This window comes from Neovison vison, chromosome 11 (genome assembly GCF_020171115.1).
Source record: "Neovison vison isolate M4711 chromosome 11, ASM_NN_V1, whole genome shotgun sequence".
NCBI lineage: Eukaryota > Metazoa > Chordata > Mammalia > Carnivora > Mustelidae > Neogale > Neogale vison.
Genome location: NC_058101.1, coordinates 105667475 through 105691301, shown reverse-complemented (window position 1 = coordinate 105691301; position 23827 = coordinate 105667475). Strand labels below are relative to the sequence as shown.

Genomic DNA, 23827 nt, shown 5'->3' with positions numbered 1-23827 from the left:
AACGCGCCCTATCTCGTCTGATCTCGGAAGCTAAGCAGGGTCGGGCCTGGTTAGTACTTGGATGGGAGACCAATGGAGCCACCCAGGTGCCCCGAAAGTGTATTTTATTTGCCACAAACTGAATGGTGGGGTAGAGGAAAACCACTACATGGATATATGCATAACATATACATACTTTCACTGATGACTGGAAAAGTAACATTAGGATTCAGGAGGTTCTCGAAGATTAAAGACAGAAGAAGAGAGAGAGAAAGCGCAAACTCTAGTATTCAAACCACTGTGCCATTTGAAGCCGAAGGCCAAAAACAAAAGGTGAATTTTAAACAAGTCTCAGTACACAGTATTCCACAGATACCTGACTGCTCAGTTACAGACCATTCCTTTACGGTAGTAGGAACAGACAATTGTATTGAGACACTGACACAAATGTAAGTAGGTTGAATAAAACCAGAGGAGGTGTAATTTTGACCTTAGTACTTATAACAGAGAAACATAATTTAATGATAAATCCAACCAGTCTGAAGAGAGCCACTTAACTTAAATAATCAGAATTTACTAACTGAGGCTTTAGCTAATAAATACTGGAAAAATATTCTCAATATCTTCACAGTGAAACCAATGCTATACATTTGTTTTTTTAAAACCAAATGCCAATTTCCAAAAATATTCTAAATAGAATTACCATACACTGCAGTATCCCACTTCTTGGTCTTGATGAAAAAGAACTAAAAGGAGAATCTCAAAGAGATATTGGTACACCCATACACAGCAACATTATTCACAATAACCAAAAGGAGGAAGTAACCCAAATGTCTACTGACAGATGAATGAATAAATAAAATGTGGCATGTACATACAATGGAATATTATTCAGACTTAAAAAGGAAGGGAAATTCAGACACATGCTACAGCATGAAGAACATTATGCTAAACGAAATATACCAGGCACAACAAGACAAATGTGCATGATTCCACTTATCGGAGGTAAATGAGTCAAACTTTCTATGAATCAAACTCATAGAAACAGAAATAATGGTGGTTTCCAGGGGCTGGGAGGAGAGGAAAATAAAAAGTTTTTATTTATTAACGATTTTATTTATTTGTGAGAGATAGCACAAGCAGGGGGAATGGCAGGCAGAGGAAGAAACAGGCTCCCTGCTGAGCAAGGAGTCCGATGCAGGACTCAATCCCAGGACCCTAGGATCATGATCTGAGCCAAAGGTAGACCCTTCACCTACTGAGCCACCCACGCATCCCTGGGAATTGTTTTTTAATGGGTATGGAGTTTCAGTTTTGCAACATGAAAAGGTTCTTGGGATTTGTTCCACAACAATGAGAATATACTTAATACTAGTGAACCACACACTTGAAAATGGTAGAGATGGCAAATTTTGTGCTATGGATATTTTATCACAATTAAAAATTTTTTAATAAAAATAAAATCGAAAAATTAATGCCACAGAGCAAACTAATCCAACCATGTACTGGAATAAACTCAAGTCATTTAGACTCAGATGAAACTCAAGGAAAAATAATCATCATGTGGATTTTGTCATATTTATTAGATTTTATGTGAACCTAGCAGTAAAATATAAGAACACATCAGCAAATATATCAGTATTTCCAGAAGGCTTCCTAGTAACACAAATCACTAATAAGTATAAACCATACAGTCTGGTGAAAAGTTGGATAAACTTAAATGTTAAAAAAAATAATTTGTAGGGGTGTCTGACCGTCTCAGTCAGCCCCAGCATCTGACTTTGGCTCAGGTCATAATCTCAGGGTCCTGGGATCAAGCCTCACATTGGGCTCCCCACACAGTGGGAGTCAGCTTGTCCCTCTGCCCCTCCCACAGCTCATGTCCTCCTTCTCCCTCTCTCAAATAAATAAATAAAATCTTAAAAAAATAATTTGTCAAATTACATTATCAGTCACCTATTTTTCTTCTTTTTCTGTTGTTACCTAAGTTTGAGGCATGCTTCAGGAAAAAAATCTAGAAAGACAACGATTCTTCAAAAAATTCGTATAACATTTTGGTTCTTATTTCAAGTGTTCCATCCCTATGAAGCAGGCAGGAAAGAGATGCCCAACTTCTAAAATACTATTGGGGGGACGCTTGGGTGGCTCAGTTGGTTAAGCAGCTGCCTTCGGCTCAGGTCATGATCCCAGCGTCCTGGGATCGAGTCCCACATTGGGCTCCTTGCTCGGCAGGGAGCCTGCTTCTCCCTCTGCCTCTGCCTGCCATTCTGTCTGCCTGTGCTCGCTCTCTTTCCCTCTCTCTCTCTCTGATAAATAAATAAAATATTTAAAAATAAAATAAAATACTATTGGTGTCTTCAAACAAGCATTTCACATGCCAGCATACCTCACCCTCAAGCCTAACGCCCCCTCCATTTGCAAGACTGTTACCTTTCGAATGAAGTTTACATGGCATTGGCCCTTCTGCACAGGCGGAGGGCAGTCTGGAGGCACAGAGTAGTTAGAGTGAGCTTTGCTCTGCTGGGCCGCATACAACACTGGTGACTGGAAACGCAGCTCAAGGGAGTTCACATCTCTAACCACACTGGTAACATCAAAGCTCTGCATTAAAGGAAAGAACAGATGTGGAAGTGGACATGTGTGTAAAATTTTAGATATAGATATATAAAAATGCGTGAAAGATGAATAAAATAATTGAAATCTTTAGGGTTAGCCTTTTTGTTGAAGAAAGCACTTCACTGAAATAGTATAACCTAGTTTCCTGCTTATAGGTACAAGCGAACACGTTCTCCAACCCAAAAGTAGATTTCTAGGTTTCTCCTTCTATTTGTACTGACAGATGACGGTCCCCGGCAAAGAGAGCAAGCAGAAAATATCTTTAGTCCTGGAATGTCTGCTCTGGCTATTTGAGATGTGGCCTTGAACAGCCAGAGAATTTCCTAGATGCTTCGTGACAACCTGACTCTCTGGTATGAACAGCATGTTATTTCTAAGTCATAAGTTATTTTTGTTTTTGAAAAGTTCTACCCTGGAATGGAGACCAGGATATGATATCTTAATGCAACATCAGTTGGCGTTTCACATGAAACGCTTGATCACCAAACAACAGAGAAGGGAACAGCATTCACTGAACACTTCTCATGTGCCAAGAACTGTGTCAAATGTTTTACATCATTAGCTTATTAAGTCCTCACAAAGACTCCACAAGGTCTGTGGTGTTTTCATCACTCTACAATGAGGCAACTGAGAAAGAAAGTAACTTAACCCATGCTTCAAAGAGTATTGCCTGGGGCGCCTGGGTGGCTCAATGGGTTAAAGCCTCTGCCTTCAGCTCCCGTCATGATCTCAGGGTCCTGGGATGGAGCCCCACATGGAGCCCCACATCGGGCTCTCTGCTCAGCAGGGACCCTGCTTCCCTCTCTCTCTACCTGCCTCTCTGCCTACTTGTGATCTCTCTCTGTCAAATAAATAAAATCTTTAAAAAACAAACAAAGAGCATTGCCTGCGTGGGCAATTATGCACTTAACTTTCTCTATTCACAACAATTAACACACAAACACGTATTAGTAGCTTTTAACCTGACGTCACTGGATACTTACATATCTTTTGAACATGTTGCTTGTTTTCCCAATAGGAACACTATTTAGCAGGACTTTTGCAACTGTGTCGACGCCCTCAAAAATCAAATTCACTTTTTGCCATTTGCTTAAAAAAGAAAAGATTTTTAAAACAAGATGTATAAAACATGAACTTAGATAAATCTTTTTTAATTAAAAACTAAAGGAATAAATATTTCACAGAGATTACACAATCTTAAAAGGCAGTTTCCAATGAAATTTTCATAAGTATTGATTTAATACATTTTTATTTAAATTCAGTTAATTAGGGACGCCTGGGTGGCTCAGTTGGTTAAGCAGCTGCCTTCGGCTCAGGTCATGATCCCAGCATCCTGGGATCGAGTCCCACATCGGGCTCCTTGCTCAGCAGGGAGCCTGCTTCTGCCTCTGCCTGCCATTCTGTCTGCCTGTGCTCGCTCTCTCTCCCTCTCTCTCTCTGACAAATAAATAAAATCTTTTAAAAAAAAAAAATTTAAATTCAGTTAATTAACATAGGACATATTATTAGTTTCAGAGGCAGAGTTCAGTGATTCAACAGTTGCAAATAACACCCAGTACTCATCACATCACGTGCCCTCCTTAATGTCTGTCACCCAGTTACTCCATCTTCCCATACACCTCCCTCCAGAAACCCTCATTTTGTTTTTGTTAAGAGTCCTTTACGGTTTGTCTCCCTCTCTGATGTCGTCGTATCTTATTTTCTCTTCCCTTCCCCTAGATGGTCTGTTTTGTTTCTTAAATTACACATATGAGTAAAATCATATGATGACTGTCTTTCTCTGACTGACTTATTTTGCTTAGCATAATAGCCTTGTTATGTTGAGTAATATAGCTTATCTTTCTTTCTTTTTTTTTTTTAAAGATTTTATTTATTTATCAGAGATAGAGAGGGGGAGAGAGCAAGCACAGGCAGACAGAATGGCAGGCAGAGGGAGATGCAGGCTCCCTGCTGAGCAAGGAGCCCCATGCGGGACTCGATCCCAGTACGCTGCAATCATGACCTGAGCTGAAGGCAGCTGCTCAACCAACTGAGCCACCCAGGCATCCCTAGCTTATCTTTCTTCATAGTATTTCAATTGCCATAAAACCATGAGCACAGCTTACAATTTCCAAATGCACGGACTTTTATTCTCGGACTTTACAAAATTCTTATGATAGTTTAGTTAAATAGAAGATATAAAGCATTTTCACAAAGTATTACCTTTATGACACTAAGAGAACGTATTAACCAACTGACAGGTATCTATGAGTGAATATGATGTGCCCAGTACTCTGCTAAGCCCTACAGGGAACTAAAACACTCTCTGAATTTAAGGAATCTGTAATCTAGTTACCATTCAAGCCTAAAATACAGGAATAAAGAGAAAACATTCAATTTCTTCTATTTTATAGTATAGTCTGGTCAGACAGACTACAAATGCTATCAGAGCTTCTGTCATAAGGAAAGACTTCAAGAGAGAAATAAGAATTTCAAGACGAACAGAATAAATAAAATGGGGTATATCCATGCAATAAAGTATTAGTGATAAAAAGAAATGAAGGATCAGTGAATGTGACAACACGGATGAAGTTTGAAAACACTGTTAGGCTAAGTGAGAGAAGCCAGTCACGAAGGACCACATGCAGTACAGTTCCATTTATGTGAGATTCCCAGAAGAGAAAAATCCATAGAAAATGAGTCAGTGGTTGCCTAGTGCCAGGATAGGGATGAGGGAATGGGGATGTTGAGAATGGGGAAAGACTGCTAATGGGTATGACCTTCTCTCTGATGAGGATAATGATGGCGGCACAACGCTTTGAATATACTAAAAACTACTGAACTGTACTTTAAAAGGGTGAACTGGTGGCACCTGGGTGGCTCAGTCATTGAGCATCTGCCTTCAGCTCAGGTCACGATCCTGGGGGTCCTAGGATCAAGTCCCACATCAGGCTCCCTACTTAGCTGGGGGTCTGCGTCTCCCTCTTCTCTTGTTCCTCCCCCCACTCATGTTTTCTCTCTCTCTCTGTCAAATAAATAAACAAGTAAAATCTTTTTTTTTTTAAGATTTTATTTATTTATTTGACACAGAGAAAGAGAGATCACAAGTAGACAGAGAGGCAGGCAGAGAGAGAGGGGGAAGCAGACTCCCTGCTGAGCAGAGTGTCTGATGTGGAGCTTGATCCCAGGACCCCGAGATCTTGACTCAAGCCAAAGGCAGAGGCTTAACCCACTGAACCACCCAGGCACCCATTAAATCTTTTTTTAAAAAAAAAAAAAAGATAATGAGCTAGTTTCAGGTGCAGAGGTTATGCTAGGGAGCTAAGGGAAAGAATCTGGTCAAGTCAGCAGCGCAGGAAGGGATGCAGAAAGTGGGATAGAATAGTCAAGATTAAGTAGTATTTTCACAAATAAGCAGGGAAGATGAAACTGGTTTTATCAATGAAAAGTAAGACACTGTCAGAGCGCCTGGGTGGCTCAGTTGGTTAAGCCTCCAACTCTTGATTTCAGCTCAAGTCTACTCTCAGCATTGTAGGATTCAGTCCCTGCCCCCCACACCCACCACTGGAGTCAGCCTCCGGCTCCCATTGGGCGGGGAGTCTGTTTGAGAGTCTCTTCCTCTCCGTCTGCCCTTCCCCCCACTCATGCTCTCTTGTGGACTCTCACACGCATGCACGCTCTCTCTCTCTCCCTAAAATAAACAAACCTTAAAAAAAAAAAAAAGGGAAGACACTGTCATTCCTTTGCTCAAGAATGACAGTGCCTTCTTTTTCAAGACTTTATTTATTTACTTGGGAGAGCGAGGGAGACTCTCAAGAAGACTCCCACACTGAGTGTAGAGCACAAGGCAATATGGGGCTCCATCTCAAGACCCAGAGATCATGACTTGAGCTGAAACCAAGAGTTAGATGCTTAACTGACTGAGCTGCCCAGGTGCCCCAACACTGTCATTCTTGAGCAAGAACATCATGGTAAAACCAGTATGTTGGGAAGATGAATCTAATGTTTGTGGAAGATGAGTCTAACATTTCCATATATAAGACCGGAGAATAAAAAGACAAAGCAAGAAATTTAGTTGCAGCTTTGGCCTAATTGTAGTCACTCGCTCACAAAGGCCAAGGCAAATGTGGAAGCTGGGAAATGAGGAGAAAGGGGCTGAATCAAGAAAAATTACTATGCTTTTCCTCATGGCTTCATGACATAACATAAGGCCAATGCCATAGCCTCAATGGCTGGCTAACACCACATGGAAAAAATGATATAGCTCTGATCCTACTTGACAAATTATAACACATTCTAGTGATTATGTGGTCGTGGGGGCAGAGAGAAGGAAATGGAAATAAAAGAACTCACTAGGTATAGGTGACTCCATTATAACCACCGGAAGGAGGTCTGAGTAAGACATAATTTCAAGACTGATGGTCAGTGGCACCATTCTTACATACAAATCAAAACATAAATCAAATAGTCACTTTTATAGGAAAAGGCTTTGGTCTCCCAACTCTCCGACATGCAACCGAAACAAACAAAAGATTACTACAGAGAAAGAAAAAGATCAATAATAACAATAACTAAATAAATACAGATGTAGATATAGATATACACACATACATACCTAATGTTAAAGGGGATTTTAAATTTCTTGCTGTAAGTCCAGTTATCCAAGGAGATCCATCTGTAGTCAAGGTCATTAAATCTGTAGTACAGATCCTGTTGATAAAAATTATGGCAGAAAATTATGCAAAAATAAATTAATTAAATAAACATGAAATAAATTATTAACAATAGCCATTTGTCACCTAAAAATTAATGAACTCTGGGCCTAGGAGTGTAAGCATTTCATATGCTGGCACATGCCATCCTCAAGGCTAAAGCTCCATCCATTTAACTTTCAACAAAGTTAACATGGCTTTCAGATAACAAAAAAAATACTAAAAAATGTTTTCTTAAAAAATCCAACAAGGGGTGCCTGGATGGCTCAGTGGGTTAAGTCCTCTGCCTTCGGCTCGGGTCATGATCCCGGGGTCCTCGGATCGAGCCCCACATCGGGCTCTCTACTAAGTGAGGAGTCTGCTTCCCCCTCTCTCTATGCCTGCTTCTCTGCCTACTTGTGATCTCTGTCTGTCAAATAAATAAAATATTAAAAACAAAAAAAGTCTAACAAAATTCCTCAATGAAAGAGCTTTGAGATAGAAATCACATAGTTTCATTATCAATAAGAACATGTATGGAGATGAAGATTAGCTGCCCTTGTTAACACCAAATACAGAACCTCCAAGGTATTAGGAGAAAATAAAAGTCAGAGTGTCTGCTGTGAAGCCCTCAGTCATGTCTTTTTTTTAGAAGATTATTTATTTATTTATTTATTTATTTATGTGAGAGAGTGAGTGAGCGAGCAAGCAATAGAGGACAGCAGGGGCAGTGACAGAGAGAGGGGGAGAAGCAGTCTCCCCACTGAGCAGGGATCCTGGTGTGAGACTCGATCCCAAGACCCTGAGGTCATGACGTAAGCCCCAGGCAGACACTTAAAGGACTGAGCCACCCAGGTGCCCTGGCCCTCACTCTCTTATAGCCCTTTTATTGTCGCCATGCTTATTGCTGCCACTATTCTAGCGGGCCTCAGGGGGGATGGTTCTCCTCTGCTACCCAAACAGCAGCAAAACGCCCGCTCTTTGGATTCACGTAGCATTTCCAAAGTTATTTTTCACCAAGCTTTACTAAATGAGCACAAAAAGGACCTCTACAGGAAACACACAGGCAGCATGGATACCACTGAATGGACCAACTTCAGGTTACCTATACTGTCCCAGACCAGGTCAGCAAACTACAACCTATGGGCCACGTGCAGCTCACTGCCTATTTCTTGCAGCCAGTGAGCTAAGAATGGACATATGTCAATAAATAAACCTTTACGGGAGCACTGCCATGCCTGTTCCTTTACAAATCATACATGGCAGCCTTCATGCTACAATAGCAGAGCTGAGTAGGTATGACAGAGGCCATACAACCCATGATGCCTAAAGTAGTGTCCAGGCCTTTACTGAAAATGGTTGCCAATGTCTACCTCAGGCAACAGGCCTGCTGGGTGTTCACCGATGCTATTCTTACTGAGTGTCCAGCCCGAGGTCCTTCCTTTCATAATACTCAGAGATCCTTCTTTTCCTACCCATTTTCTACACTTTACATTCCAGATGAGGACACAGAAAAGAAAGTGGCAAGTGACGCTTTTTGGTCCATCTTTCTGTGAACAACATCACAGCTACAAAGAAGAAAAGAGTGCAGTCCTCCCCCACTGGGACGGGACAAAGGGTGATTTCCTCAGGAATTGCATCTCTAGATGGAGAAGGAAAAGCCAACTTTGTCTAACTTCCACAGAAGTTAGGTTGGCAATGGCCAGTTGGGCACCTGCTCAGAGCACAAGTCAGTAAGACGCACTACAACACGGCCGGGTGTATGTCAAGATGGAAAGAATAGTACCTGTCAGAAATTGCTCCTGACTAGAAGAAACACTTCATTTTATTTTATTTTTATTTAAGATTTTTTTTTAATTTATTTGATAGACAGAGAGAGATTTTATTTATTTTTAGGTAATCTCTCCACCCAATGTGGGGCTCAAACTCACACCACCACAAACAAGAGTCACATGCTCTATGGACTAAGCCAGACAGCAGCCCCTGGAAGAAATTTTTTTTTTAAGATTTTATTTATTTGACAGAGAGAGATCACAAGTAGGCAGAGAGGCAGGCAGAGAGAGAGAGAGAGAGGATCATGACCTGAGCTGAAGGCAGAGGCCTAACCCACTGAGCCACCCAGGCGCCCCTGGAAGAAATATTTTAATAAACTACTAGGAAAGAGTGCAGTTAATGAGATTTAGTAACAACTGATAATCACCAAACTGACTTTTAAGGGCTGATTAACAATGAGGTTTTATTCTACTAAGTAGGGTGTGCCAGGCCCAGCCAACTTGTTTCCTTTTCGGCTCTTCCAACACACACACAGGACTCAGAGTCCGATGAATAAGCACGGAATAAATATTTAAGGATACAGGTTTAAATAAGTACCTAATAATTAGCCTGTCCATGTGTCTCCACCCAGCCTTATTTTTAACTCTACACTGTGGACTCAGTCCAATCCAGTTAAAAATAACATGAGACGGAAGGTGTGAAGGCTAATGTAGTTGCAACATGTCATCCTGCTAAGCTGTGAGGCTGACTGATGATCTGGTTTGTGTGGCACAAGTCCCCTTCCTGTCTCTCAGCCTCTTGAAGTAAGCTGCTTGTTCAGTTCGAGAGGACAAGCTTCTCAGATATATTTTTTCTAGACAAATAGAATTTGGAGGTTAAGTTTTTCTTTTACTTGAAAGAAGCCAAAGCTTAAAGACCACAAACTGGGGCACCTGGGTGGCTCAGTCATTCGGCATCTGCTTTCAGCTCAGGTCATGATCCCAGGGTCCTAGGATGGAGCCCCAAGCCAGGCACCCTGCTCGGTGGGAAGCCTGCTCCTCCCTCGCCCACTACCCCGGCTGTGTTCACTCTCTGGCTGTCTCTCTGTCAAATAAATAAATAAAATCTCTCAAAAAAAAAAAACACCAATCAAAAGGCTACATACTATATGACTCCAACTACATGATGTTCTGTAGAAGGCAAAACCACGTTAACAGTAAAAAGATCAGTGGTTGCGGGGCACCTTTGCCCTCCCCCCCCACTCTCTCTCTCTCTGACAAATAAGCAAATCTTTTAAAAAAAAAAAAAAGCGGGGGGAGGAGGGGTGGAGAACAGTGGTTGCCAGGGATTAAGGATTAAGGGGAAGAGAGGTGAACAGGCAGAGCTCAGAAGATTTTGAAGTTAGCGAAACTCCTCTAAATGATACTAAAATGATGAATAGATATAATAAATTTGTCAAAACCCACAGATATACAACACCAAGAGTGAACTCTACTATAAATTATATGCATAGGGTGATAATGATAGGTCAGTGTAGGTTCACTGATGATAACAAATGTACCACTCTGTGGAGGGATGTTGTTATGGGGGCTGTGCAAGTGTATGGAGGGGGGTATATATGGAAACGTCTGCATTTTCATTCAATTTTGCTGTGAACCTAAAATTACTCCAAAAGATGAAGTCTACTAAAAAAATTTCCTGTAAGGGAAAATATCTTACCTTCCCTAAAATAAAGATTACAGAAGCTTAGATTACATTTATAATAACTATTCCAAATGCTAAGCAACCAACTTAATTTAGTTCCAAACAGGTCTGACCCCCTTTGCTCATATTAAAACTCTGAGTCCTATTTAAAGCTAACAGCCCAGTCTATCCACTCCTCAAGGATAGCTATTTTTCTGGTCCTTCTGCTTAATTTGTAGTACTCAAACTCAATGCCATATCTTCTGAAGAAGGAAAGCTTTTCGTGGGAGGGCTCAACTTCCGCATCAATAAGCAGGATCTGGAAGACCACTTCAGCAGCTCTGGTCCTATTTCTGAGGTAGTTGTTGTCAAGGACTTACGAGACTCAGCAATCCCGAGGTTTTAATTTCACTACCTTCACCAAACTAGAGCTTGTCTCTGATGCCAGGAGAACCATGAATGGAGAATCTCTAGATGGTCACCAGATCCACATGGATCTCTCTGGCAAGTCAGCCAGGGGAACTAGAGGGAGTGATTTTGGAGCCCAGGGGCAAGGTTGCAGTTACTCTAGAGGTGGTGGGGACCAAGGCTACAGGAGTGGCAGATACGATGACCTGGAAGATATGGATATGGAAGGCCAGAGTGCTTATGACTGCTACACCAGAGGAAATTACAGAGACAATTATGATGAGGGAGATGAGGCGTGTGTACCTAATGTAGAAACAAAGGAATAAAACTTCTGATCCAGGATCATCCTTCCAAATGGCTGTACTTACAAAGATTTTTAAAGCTACACTGAAACATCTGTTTCAGTGCATCAACTTCTATTTTTGAACTGACTCCCAAGGTAGCTTGTTAAAGACATTTTAGAAAGCTCAATGTGTTTTTTAAACTTTTTTCTGCCATTTAAAGACAAATTCTGGGACATTTGTAGAATCTGATTATTTTTCCTTTTACCATTTTTTTAGTTTGGGATCTCAGAGTTGCTGGTCCTGCCCCCCCCCAAAAAAAAGATAATAATGTGCATTTAGGGACATTTTAAGATTTTATTTATTTATTTATTAACAGAGACAGAGACACAATGAGGCAGAGAGGCAGGCAGAGAGAGGAAGGGAAGCAGGCTCCCATGACCTGAGCCCAAGGCAGAGGCTTAACCCTCTGAGCCACCCAGGTGCCCCTTAGGGACATTTTAGAATGTTTATCAGAGGTGGGAAGCAATTTCCAAATGCAATTATAAGAAATCAAGAACATGATCAGAGGTTTGTTTTTTGGTTGTTGTTGTTTTTTTAATTCGGGGTCACCACCTTGATTACATAGAAGTTTCCTTAAAACATTTGTGAATATCATTTTTATTTAATACTGGAAGAAAAAAATATTCTATTGTATCTCATTCAGCATTTAGGATGTCCTTCACAGCACAGATTAAAAGTTGAAAAATTGAAAATAAACAAAAAATAAACAAAATAAAGCTAACAGCAGTTCAGTGTTATACCTGATGACTAAGAAACCATGTAAGTCATTGGGATGCTAAGCAAACCCATGAGCCCTAAAAAACAACAGAAGTATCATTTGTTGTCCAAGACAGGTACTCACTCATATAGTCTTATCTTCATCACAAACATATGCAGTAAATACCATTTACAGAGGAAGAAACTAAAGCTCCAGAGAATTCCACTCCTAAGGTCCCACAAGTAAGCAGGACATCCAGGAACCAAATCACCTCAGTCTAACACCAAGGTCTGCATTCTTTCAGCTATCCTCATGCCACACACACCGACACTTTTATATCAGATGATCACCTGATCACCAAGGGGAAAGGTATTATCATCATTGCCATCTCATAACAAAGAGTCCAAGGCTAAAAGTTAAATGAAGTGGCGGAGCACTGATTTAGACCCAGGACGTCTAGTTCTAGAGTCCAAACACTCAATGCTGCCATTATTGTCACAAATGCCACCAATTGTTACAATGTCAGTGCTACCTACCAAGCAGGAACCAGGAGATAAATATCCCATATAAAGCCTGTGCTAGTTATTTATAATTGGCATTTACCATGCTTGCGTACGTCAACAAACTATATGGCACCACACCGTACAAAGGGCATTATCAGTCTCATTTTCTCTGTAAGCTTCTGAACATCATCTGTTAGGACTGCCTATAGATACCTAAATTTTTTAACCAGGTATAGCTTCTCCACTCTCCAATTCTGCTTCAATCCAACACCTGATTCTACCCCAGACATAATTACTTCAAATAGAGTTAAAAAGAGAAAAGGAAGTCTTTGCAACTGGCTCATACATAGATGTCTTCTTGGACACTTCGACAAAAAAAGTTTAAGAAAACATTTATGCAAAAAATGAGCAGAAGTAAACAATACATTGAGTAAACAATATATTAAGGTACAGAGAAGCTACATTCTCCAAACCTCAGTTTGTCCATCGCCAAAAGGAGCTTCATCTATGATTCTTACTTCAGAAGGTGCACAGGTACAAGAGATTCTAAGTTCCTAAGTCAAAACATTTTGGTTGGCCTTAACATCATTTTTGCCTAAAATCCTTAAACTAGTAAATACTGCTTCATCTCTACCACAGCTAGGTAAAAAGGGGTGGAAGTTAAGGCAACTCCTTGTTTCCTGACCAAAGAGAATTTAAAAGGGGAATTTAAAAGGAGAAACAAGGGGTGCCTGGGTGGCTCAGTGGGTTAAAGCCTCTGCCTTCAGCTCAGGTCCCAGGGTCCTGGGATGGAGCCCCACATCGGGCTCTCTGCTCGGCAGGGAGCCTGCTTCCTCCTCTCTCTCTCTGCCTGCCTCTCTGCCTACTTGTGATCTCTCTCTCTCTCTCTGTCAAATAAATAAATAAAATCTTTAAAAAAAAATTAAAAAAAAAAGAGGAGAAACAAGATGCTTTCCTTAGCCCACTCCACAGCTCCAGACTAGAACTCATGAAAGATTAGCGTAGATGCCCAGAGAATGATTCTAGACTGACACAAAGGGTCAGAGGAGCCACAGATCACACCTGCTCAGGGAGCAAATTTGGGTGGTTGAACAGATCCACAGCCATAGTTCCTGCCTCTGAGCTGAAGCGGGGGCAGGGAGAGGGGAGGGGGTGGAGCTGACAGGTAAGAGCAACAGCAGGGAGCAATCTTGTTTGCATGAATTCAAGTCCCAGCTCAGCCCTAATACCTGTGAGATCCTGTGAAACTCATGTAACACCTCTACTCTTCTGTTTTCTCAGTTCTAGAACAGGAATAATAGTACCTCCCAGGATCAGTACGAAAATTGCCAAGAGGTAACATGTGGAAAGTGCTTTATTGCATACAGCAAGCATTCAACAAATGACAGCTATCGTTACTGTTACAGATACTGATCTGAAATGACTTCTAGGGTATGTCAAATTAAAGGAAAAAGTCAGTACCAAACCATATGCATAGAATATCATCTTCTGTAGAGAGAAATGTAGATAAATCTATTATGTACACAGACATCTGTCACAAGATACACGAATGTACACAAGACCCCTGTTAACAGTGGTTGTTTCTGTGGAAGGAAACTAGAAAACTAGGAGACAGGGATGGAAGAAGGATTCTTGCTTTCATTATATATCCCACCTTTACATTTTTTTTTTTTATCATTACAGTTAACCCTCAGAGGTACAGCTAACAATATGGTGCTCCTAAACCCCACACAGTCAAAAATCTACTTACTAACTTTGACTCCTCAGAATTAACTACCAATCGCCTACTATTCACCAGAAACCTTACTAATAACATAAACAGTCAATTAACATATTTTGTATATCTATTATATACTGTATTCCTACAAGAAAATAAGCTAGGGAAAAGAAAATGTTATTCATAAAATCAGAAGGGAAAGAAAACACATTTATAGTACTGTACTCACTGAAAAAAAATCCGAGTATAAGTGGACTCGCCTAGTTCAAACCCATTTTGTTCAGGGATCAATTGTGTATCCTTTACCTATTCCTAAAAGTCCTTAAAATTAGTTGACCTCTTTTTTAAAAAGAAAACAATAAGCTGGGCTGATAGCAGTACAAATGATGAAGCAGGAATGGTTATAAGACACTGCAGGCTGGACCTACAAGATCCAACAAGCAGCAACACAGGTGACAAGAAACAAAAACGGCCTCAAAATTCCAGGCCTCATTCACTGAGAAAATATTGGTGTGTTGTTAGAAACAGATAAAAGAAGAGAAACTAAGGATTGGGAGAATTGAGAAAAGAGGCATTTGTATATACTGAGTTTCAATATTCCATGAAGACATTCAGATAGAAGAGTGGAGATAAATTTCCAGCCACAAATCAGCAGAGGACAGAGTTCCAGATTAAGACATCAGAGCAGCTCTAGGCCAGAGCCACAGTTCTGGCACAGACACCGAAACTAAGAGACTTCCAAGAGGCAGAGAACAGAGAAGAAGGGATCTGTAGAGTGACCCTCAGGAACTGCATGCATTTATCAAGAACTTTCAGCAAATGGGATGCTCTGGGTGGTATATTTTGAACAGCACATTGTGCTCATCACCGTTCTCACTGGACATCTTTAGATGAAGACAGTAATTGTTCTCTTTGCTTACTATTTCTTCTTGCCAACAGGCCACATGAGATGTGAAAAGATGTGGGTTGCATCCTTGTCCCCCCACCATTTAAAAGATGCATGATCTTAGGCCATAACTTCTCTGAGCCTCCGTCAGTGTAAGTAATGATAACCTTCTCCACAGGGCTGCAGTGGGAATTATATGACCAGGGGCACCTGAGAGGGTCAAGGAGAGTGCATTGCACATGGAAGACATTACAGCACTATTACATGAAGATGAGTTTCATAGTCTAGGTTGACTATGTACATGTTCATGTGATAAAGACAACGCCTTACCTAAAGATTCAACTATCTGATATCCAGTGTTGGGCCATAAGAAGCAAATCTTCTTATGCCTTAAACACACCCCACAAGGTATCAAATGAAGAAGTTTATGTCTAGGTTTAAGAATCAGAGTTTTCCAAAGCTGTCTTTAAAAAAAAAAAAAAGAAGGGGTGCCTGGGTGGCTCAGTGGGTTAAGTGCAATTGCACTTAAATTGTTTAATTTTTAAGGGCAATTGCACTTAAATTGTTTAAGAAAATAAGGATATATGGGACACCTGGGTGGCTCAGTGGGTTAAAGCCTCTGCCTTTGGTCAGGGCATGATCCCAGGGTCCTGGGATCGAGTCCCACATTGGGCTCTCTGCTCGGCAGGGAGCCTGCTTCCCTTCCTCTCTCTCTGCCTGCCTCTCTGCCTACTTGTGAGCTCTGTCAAATAAATAAATAAAATCTTAAAAAAAAAAAAAAGAAAAAGAAGAGGAAGAAGGCTTAAAAACCTCACAGTTTTCTCTTCCCCAAAACTGAATGATTATTTCCTGCTCAAATTTAAACTTCAAATACAGAGTTCTTAACTCATTTATCTCCTTAATGTCATACATCATTTTTAAGCAAACTTTTAAAAAACATACAGACCTTCAAAAGATTCCTCTTCTATGTGTGCCTGGGTGGCTCAGTTGGTTAAGCGACTGCCTTCAGCTCAGGTCATGATCCTGGAGTCCCAGGACTGAGTCCCACATCTGACTCCCCGCTCAGCAGGGAGTCTGCTTCTCCCACTGACCTCGCTTCCTCTCATGCTCTCTCTCTCTCTCAAATAAATAAATAAAATCTTAAAAAAAAAAAAGATTCCTTTTCTACAAGCTTTTGAGATCATTTCACATTATAAAATGATCAAATAAAATCAAATATTCCAGTTTTAAGTCTTTCATAGAAGATGAGTACAGACATCAGAGAAAAGACCTTCTATTTAAAGATAAATTTATATTTGGTCATTTTGGACCATAATCATAAGACTTCTTCCTCTGAAACACAACAAAAATATTCAAATGGGTGATAACGGCATTACAGTTAGAGATCCATAGTAAAATGTTTGAGGATGAAATGGTGTGAAGTCTAGAATTGCTTCAAAATTAGGGGTGGCATAGTGAATGGAGGAAGAAACAAAATGCACTGTGCTGAAGCTGGAGTGACGGATAAATGGGAGTTCACTTTGCTACTCTTCTTTGTAGCTGTTTGAAATTTACCATAACAATAAGTTTTTAAAGTGTATTTACATGACAGTTGTCTTTGGCTACTTCAAGAATACAAAAATGTACATTTATCCACACTAATGCACATATTTTATTAGAATTTATCTGAGTGATAATCGGCAGATTAGGGCCTCCAAGGGCTCATAGGACAGAATGACAGCTCCTAGGACAGAATGATTAAGACTAAATTGCTAGTCACATGTATAGCTACCATGATAGCCTTGACATTTATATTTTACAAACTGACATATCTAAAAAATCTTCTCTGATCATTTGTCCCAATTACATAAGAAGGATACAAGAGAGTCGTAAAATTTAGAGAAGAATCCCTAAGTATTTGGTGCCTACCAGTTCTTAGTATATGTGTATATTCATATTTATAAAATATTTTTGTCAATTTTAAGTGTAGATTTCAAATATGAACACATCTTCATAATGGAGTCTATGTAGTTATTAAACATTATTCCAGATCTACACTTACAGACACTTATAGATACAGGATGATGTTCACCATGTATTTTAAATGAATAAGTACTTAAAAAACCATTACAGGAACTGATTTCATTTTTATATTATTGTATTTGTATGTACTTAGAAAAATCTGGAAAGACACACATAAACATTTTTACAATGGTTACTTCTGCTTTGTAGTATTTTTTTTATTGTTTTTCCCTTATTCTTTCTATTTTATATTTTTGTGCATCGATTTTTTTGTTCAATAAGCATTAAACATTTATAATTCTTTAAAAAATAATTTTAAGAGAGGAAATAAGAAAATTACCAGTATGTGAGAATTTCATACATGAAAAAGTAATGTTTTATATCAGTGAACAAAAGAGAAATTGTTAAATTATGGGATATTAAAAACTAACCATCTGAAAACCTCAAATGGATCAAAATTTTAAATATATAAAGGAATTATAAAGATACAAAAGAGGAAATACATGTAAATATTTACTTATTGGGTTAAGAAGGAATTACTTTCAAAGTAAAATATCAAAGATAGAAACAATCATGAAAGGAAAAAACCTTAGAAGATTTCAATATATAAAAGAGACATTTTTGGGGCACCTGGGTGGGTTAAAGCCTCTGCCTTCAGCTCAGGTCATGATCCCAGGGTCCTAGATTGGAGCCCTGTATCAAGCCCTGTATCGGGCTCTATGTTCAGCAGGGACTCTGCTTCCCCCTCTCTCTCTGCTGCCTCTCTGCCTACTTGTGATCTCTGTCTGTCAAATAAATAAATAAATAAATAAATCTTTTTTAAAAAATAATAAAAGAGAAATTTTTGAAAATATATAACCAGAGGTCTAATAAATCTGTATTTTAGATGAAGAGCCAACACAAAAATAAAGGACATAAGTAACCCCAAATCACCAATAAACATGAAATAAACATATAAAAGATGTTCAACCTCACTATAAACTGTGTTTGGTTTTGCTTTTTTTAAAATAATGTCCAAATGGGGCACCTGGGTGAGTATCCCACTCTTGATTTTGGCTCAGGGTTCTGGGATTGAGTACCCCCACCCCAGGGGCCAGGCTGCCTGCTCATCAGGGAGTCTGCTTGGGAGTCTCTCTCCTTTTTCCTCTACCACTCCCTCTTCACGTATGTACCTGCACCCTCTCGGGCCTGGGTGGCTCAGTGAGTTAAGCCTCTGCCTTCAGCTCAGAGGTCCTGGGATAGAGTCCTGCATCTGGCTCTCTGCTCAGCAGGGAGCCTGCTTCTCTCTCTCTCTGCCTTCCTCTCCTAATTGTGATCTCTCTCACTGTCAAATAAATTTTTAAAATCTTTAAAAATAAATAAATAAATAATAAAATAACAAATCATTTTTAAAAATAAGTAAATAAAATAATGTCCAAATCTAGCACCTAAAATGAGCACTCTGATAAAAGAATGGGAATGTAAAACTGTTACAGTTTTTATTATTTATTGAGAAAAACTGTATTGAGAAGCAGGGAGCCAGGAGATATCTATCTATCTCTCTCTCTCTCTCTCTCTGTCAAATAAATATATAAATATAAAATCTTTAAAAAAGAAGTAGATATTAAAAGACCAAAAAAGGGGTGCCTGGGTGGCTCAGTGGGTTAAAGTTTCTGCCTTTGGCTCCAGTCATGATCCCAGGGTCTTGGAATCGAGCCCCACATCTGGCTCTCTGGGTTCTCTGCTCAGCAGGAAGCCTGCTTCCCTCTCTCTCTGCCTGCCTCTCTGCCTACTTTGATCTGTCAAATGAATAAATAAAATCTTAAAAAAAAAAAGACTAAAAAAGTGTATAACCCTTATGAATCAGCAATTGCACTTCTAAAAATTGTTTAAGAAAATAAAGATATATGGAAAACCTGGGTGGCTCAGTGGGTTAAAGCCTCTGCCTTTGGCTCAGGTCATGATCTCAGGGTCCTGGGATAGAGTCCCACGTTGGGTTCTTTGCTCAGCAGGGAGCCTGCTTCCTCCTCTCTCTCTCTCTGCCTGTCTCTCTGCCTACCTGTGATCTCTGTCAGATAAAAAAATAAAATCTTTAAAAAAAAAAAAAGAAAGAAAATAAGGATATATACTAATTAAAATTTATTTATTTTAAAGATTTAATTTATTTTTTTTTGACAGAGAGAGACGCAGCCAGAGAGGGAACATAAGCAGCAGAAGTGGGAGAGGGAGAAGCAGGCCTCCCACTGACAAGGGAGCCGAATGCGGGGCTCAATCCCAGGACCCTGGGATCATGACCTGAGCCAAAGGTAGATGCTTAACGACTGAGCCACCCAGGCACCCCACAATAACTAAAATTTAGTTAAAAGGATCTTCATCAAAGAATAGAAAAAATCAAGTCTGGTAACTATCCAACAGTGAGTGAGTGATTATAAATGACAGCAAATATATACAACAAAATCAAAAAGAGCCCTTAACCATGGTTTGTAGAAATATGTTTATCGTATACAAAACTATCAAAAATATTCTATACAAAAAAGTAGTTATGCTGTATATTTAAATAATTATCAAAAATGTGTATAGACAGAAAAGTTCTGAAAGAATATAGTGTATTTTAAAATTTTAATAGTAGTTATCTCTGAAAGCCAGGTTTCCAGGTTTTCTTCTTCTCACCTATATTTTCTAATTTTGGCACACTGAGAATATCTTTATCTAAAAAAGGAGAAATGTGGGACACCTGGGTGGCTTAGTCAGTTGGGCATCTGCCTTTGGCTCAGGTCACGGTTCTAGGGTACTAGAATCTAGTCCGACATCCAGCTCCTTGCTCTACAGGGAGTCTGTTTCTCCCTCTGCCTGCCGTTCGCCCTGCTTGTGCTCTCTCTCTCTCTGACAGATAAATACATAAAATCTTTTTTAAAATTAAAAAAAAAAAATCTTTTCAAACTTGCACCAGTGAGGAATTGCATAGGAAAGCTGAAAACAGTCGTAACAAGAGTCCCCTTATCTAAGCACTTAAGATATCAGGCAGCTCCATTTATGCAACTCTATGCTCCAAACTCCCAACAGCTTCCCCATTACATGCAGAATAAAAACCAACGTGCTTCCCATGGCTTACAAGCCCTACAAGATCTGCAGTAGATGCCCTCTTTGAACACATTCCCTTCCCCAAGAGCTCACAGGGCCCTAGTCACACTAACCAGCTTACTATTCCTACAACTTCTCCAGCACGTTCCCATCTCAAGGCCTCTCCCCTCTCCGACTTTTTTCTTTTTAAAACTGACCTTATCAAAAGATCTCTACTTAAAAGTTACTTTATCAAGACAGCTATCTTTAACTACTTTATTCTTTTTTTTTTTTTTAGATTTATTTATTTATTTGACAGAGAAAGAGAGATCAGAAGTAGGCAGAGAGGCAGGAATAGAGAGAAGGGGGAAGCAGGTTCCCTGCTGAGCAGAGAGCCTGATGCAGGGCTTGATCCCACCACCCAGAGACCATGACCGGAGCTGAAGGCAGAGGCTCAACCCACTGAGCCACCCAGGCACCCCTAACCACTTTATTCTAATAGCAGTTCTTCCCCACCAGCCTTCTACCTCTGCTTCCTCTAATCGACTTTATTTCTTTTCCGTGTACCACCTGCCATTATATTATCTATTAATTTGTTTATTGTCTATCTCCTCCACTGGAATGCCTATTGAGACAAAGAGTTTGTTTTCCTCACCACTCAGTTTCAAGCACTTTAAATAGTGCCTGCTACATTGGAAGTACGGAATACTTACAAAATAATTAGGGGAATGAGTAAGTAAATAACTTTGGCCAAGATATGTTTCAAGTTCTTGTGTAAAAACAGTATTCGTTCTTATCTGCTCTAAACGATAGATTTCCTGAGGCCAACACCAAAAGGGTAGTTGTAATAAAGCAGGTAGAATAACAGCAGCATATTAACTCAATAATACTGATGTTGCTGATGATTAGGCCCAGAGTTACCCAATCCTCAAAAGGACCTCGACCTCTCACTGCACTACCATTTAAAACCTACATCTTGGGGCGCCTGGGTGGCTCCGTAGGTTAAGCCTCTCCTTTCAGCTCAGGTCCTGATCTCAGGGTCCTAGAATCGAGCCCTCCATAGGGCTCTCTGCTCAGCAGGGAGCCTGCTTCCCCCATCACTCTGCCTGCCTTTCTGCCTACTTGTGATCTCTCTCTGTCAAATAAATAAATAAAAATCTTCTTTAAAAAGTTTTAAAAATTAAAAAAAAAAAACACCCACATCTTTGAAAAGTGAATTGTGGAAAATCAGAGAGGGAGATGAACCATGAAAGACTGTGGACTCTGAGAAACAAACAGGGTTTTAGAAGGGGGGGAGGGTTGGGTGAGGCTGGTGGTGGGTATTAAGGAGGGCCCGCATTGCATGGGGCACTGGGTGTGGTGCATAAATAATGAATCTTGGAACACTGGGAAAAAAAAATATTTTGATAAGGGGGAAAATTAAATAAATAAATAAATAAATAAAATCTTTTCAGAAAAGAATTTTTTAAAAACCCACATCTACCTTACTGAACTTAAAGTTTTTCTAAGAATTTCTGAATATATTTAACAAACATTAAAAATTATTTCCATGAGGAAAAGTGAGTTATTTCATACTCTGAGCAACCTCTTTCTCGTTAGCTAGTAACCAAACGCTGTTTCTTAATATGTAGCCTTGTAACATGAAATAATCATCTGATTTGCTAAAGCCACTAATTATTTCTCACTGCCCTTAATTTTTCAGTAAAATGAGGCAAGGAGACACCCTGCAAAATAAACACAGGCACTCTCAAAGCATGTGTGAGGGAAGCCTCAGGGAACCAAGGTCAGTTGTAGCCTATGTCACAAGTAGTTTGTTAACTAAAAGTAGTTCAAGTACCCAAATTTGAAAATTAGTTATTTTAAAAAAGATAAACTGGACTATGGTCAGTGTCATTTACAAGGTTCACTTCCTTTCTGATACACATTTCTTGAAAAAAAGCTAATGTGTACCAGATCAGAAATTCTGCATAACCCTACTTGATGATGCCATCATTTAAGTAAACTGTGAATGATATTCCCCATAGTCAACCACAGGAATATCGTAATTTTTCACAACACCACGGTAAGCGTAGTACAGTTGAGAACCCAGACTGTGGAATGGAGTCTGGCCAGCCTGGGCTAGAATTCCACTTCTGCCACTTAGTTGCTGTGTGATCTGGAGTAAATTCTCTACCTTCTCTGGTCTCCCTAACTCCATATCATCCAGAGTAGCGTAGAAGATCTACTCTTGTAGAGATGTTCTTGGGGCTGGTAAAATGTATCAAAAACATCTGTCCCAGGCAAGAACGACTGAGGAATGGGAAAGCCACAGGCAGCTGATGGAACAGTGCACAAAAACAGTGGAAGGTGTTAACGTCTGGAAAGGCTCTCAATTTCTCTGCACACAGGCAGCCAAAGAGGAAACCGTCCTCCACAAGGAATCTATAAATTGGAAGATCTGTTAACACACACACAATGTGCCCTAAGAAACGGCATCTTTCTTCATATCCCAATCAGCCTTAAAAATTATTTAGCCTTTACACTAGCACTAATAATCCTAACCTTACGCTTGTCTGTCTCATTCTCCTTATCCTAAGAGAGTTGCATCAATCCCAACCCGACGCCCTGAGGTCTACAAACTAAAGAGAAAAACTAAGACATTACCGAATATAGCTAACGCTTAGCAAAACTAGTGTCCCCTAAAGGGTCCATATAAACAGTAAACCCCCGCCTTACGCTTTGTCGGTAACAAGTCCTTTCTACGCTCCTCAGTGAACTACAGCAATAGGAAAACCTCCAGTAGAAACACTACGCGCCCAGTATGAACTTCCGCTTTCCGAATTAGTGATGTCCCAGACTGTGTCGGGCGGCCCGCACCAATCCTGGACCCCGGCAAGCCTGGACCCCAGCGGTGCTCTCCGCCGACAGTAGATTAACTGCTTCAACATTTCCCCGCCCCATACCACAAGACCCAAAGGAAAAGTTAGGGCCAAACCCAGGAACACAGCCCTAAGGCTCGGGGGCTGCTAAGCCGTTCCTGCGCCCCTCTCAGCACATGGGGCACGCGGGTGCAGGTTGCGGCGGGGCGGGTGCAGGTTGCGGCGGGGCGTCCGCGCACAGTACCTGGATGAGGCCCCGCTGGAACAAGGCGCTGTGCACGCAACCGGGGACCCTCCCCGGCAGCTCCAGGGAGCCGTTCCCGCTGCGGATCCTCCAGCTTCCCCGCAAGCTGAGGCTGCGCCCGAAGGCGGTGGGGCCCGCTCGGCACAGGGCGAGCAGGAAAAGCAGGCGGAGGCGCATACCGAAAGCGGGTGCTGCGCCAACCGCGCCTGCGGCCGCGGAAGCGCGAGTTCCTCGGAAGCCGCCCGGGCTCCAGCGCTCCGCGCCCGGGCCCCGCCCCCCGGCTCCGCCCCCGGTCAGCTGAGAAGCTGGGACCCGGGCTCCCGCGGCGGGGCGGGCTGGCGGGGAGTGCAGAGCTCTGGTGGGTGGATGGGCATAATCTGGTCCTGGCTGGTACCTCGGCAGTCTGGCCAATTTTCAGCGCTTATTCCTG

The 23827-nt window shown here is 40.8% G+C and overlaps 1 protein-coding gene across 4 annotated transcripts in view; it reads right to left on the bottom strand.

The window, feature by feature from the left end:
• MANBA (mannosidase beta) overlaps positions 1 to 23622 on the bottom strand; it is a 124240-nt gene extending 100618 nt beyond the window's left edge. For 2 of the 4 annotated variants that reach the window (XM_044224390.1, XM_044224392.1), the window contains exons 1-4: positions 23398 to 23622; positions 7190 to 7284; positions 3579 to 3684; positions 2410 to 2580 (exon numbers count right to left, since the gene is read on the bottom strand). In XM_044224390.1, the coding sequence (XP_044080325.1) occupies positions 2410 to 2580; positions 3579 to 3684; positions 7190 to 7284; positions 23398 to 23574 (549 nt within the window). In that variant the 5' untranslated portion in view covers positions 23575 to 23622. Of the gene's footprint in view, positions 1 to 2409; positions 2581 to 3578; positions 3685 to 6927; positions 6969 to 7189; positions 7285 to 23397 lie in introns of those variants that run through there. The other 2 variants (XM_044224389.1, XM_044224391.1) reach the window with 2 other exon arrangements.
• Between the last annotated feature and the right edge of the window lie 205 nt (positions 23623 to 23827).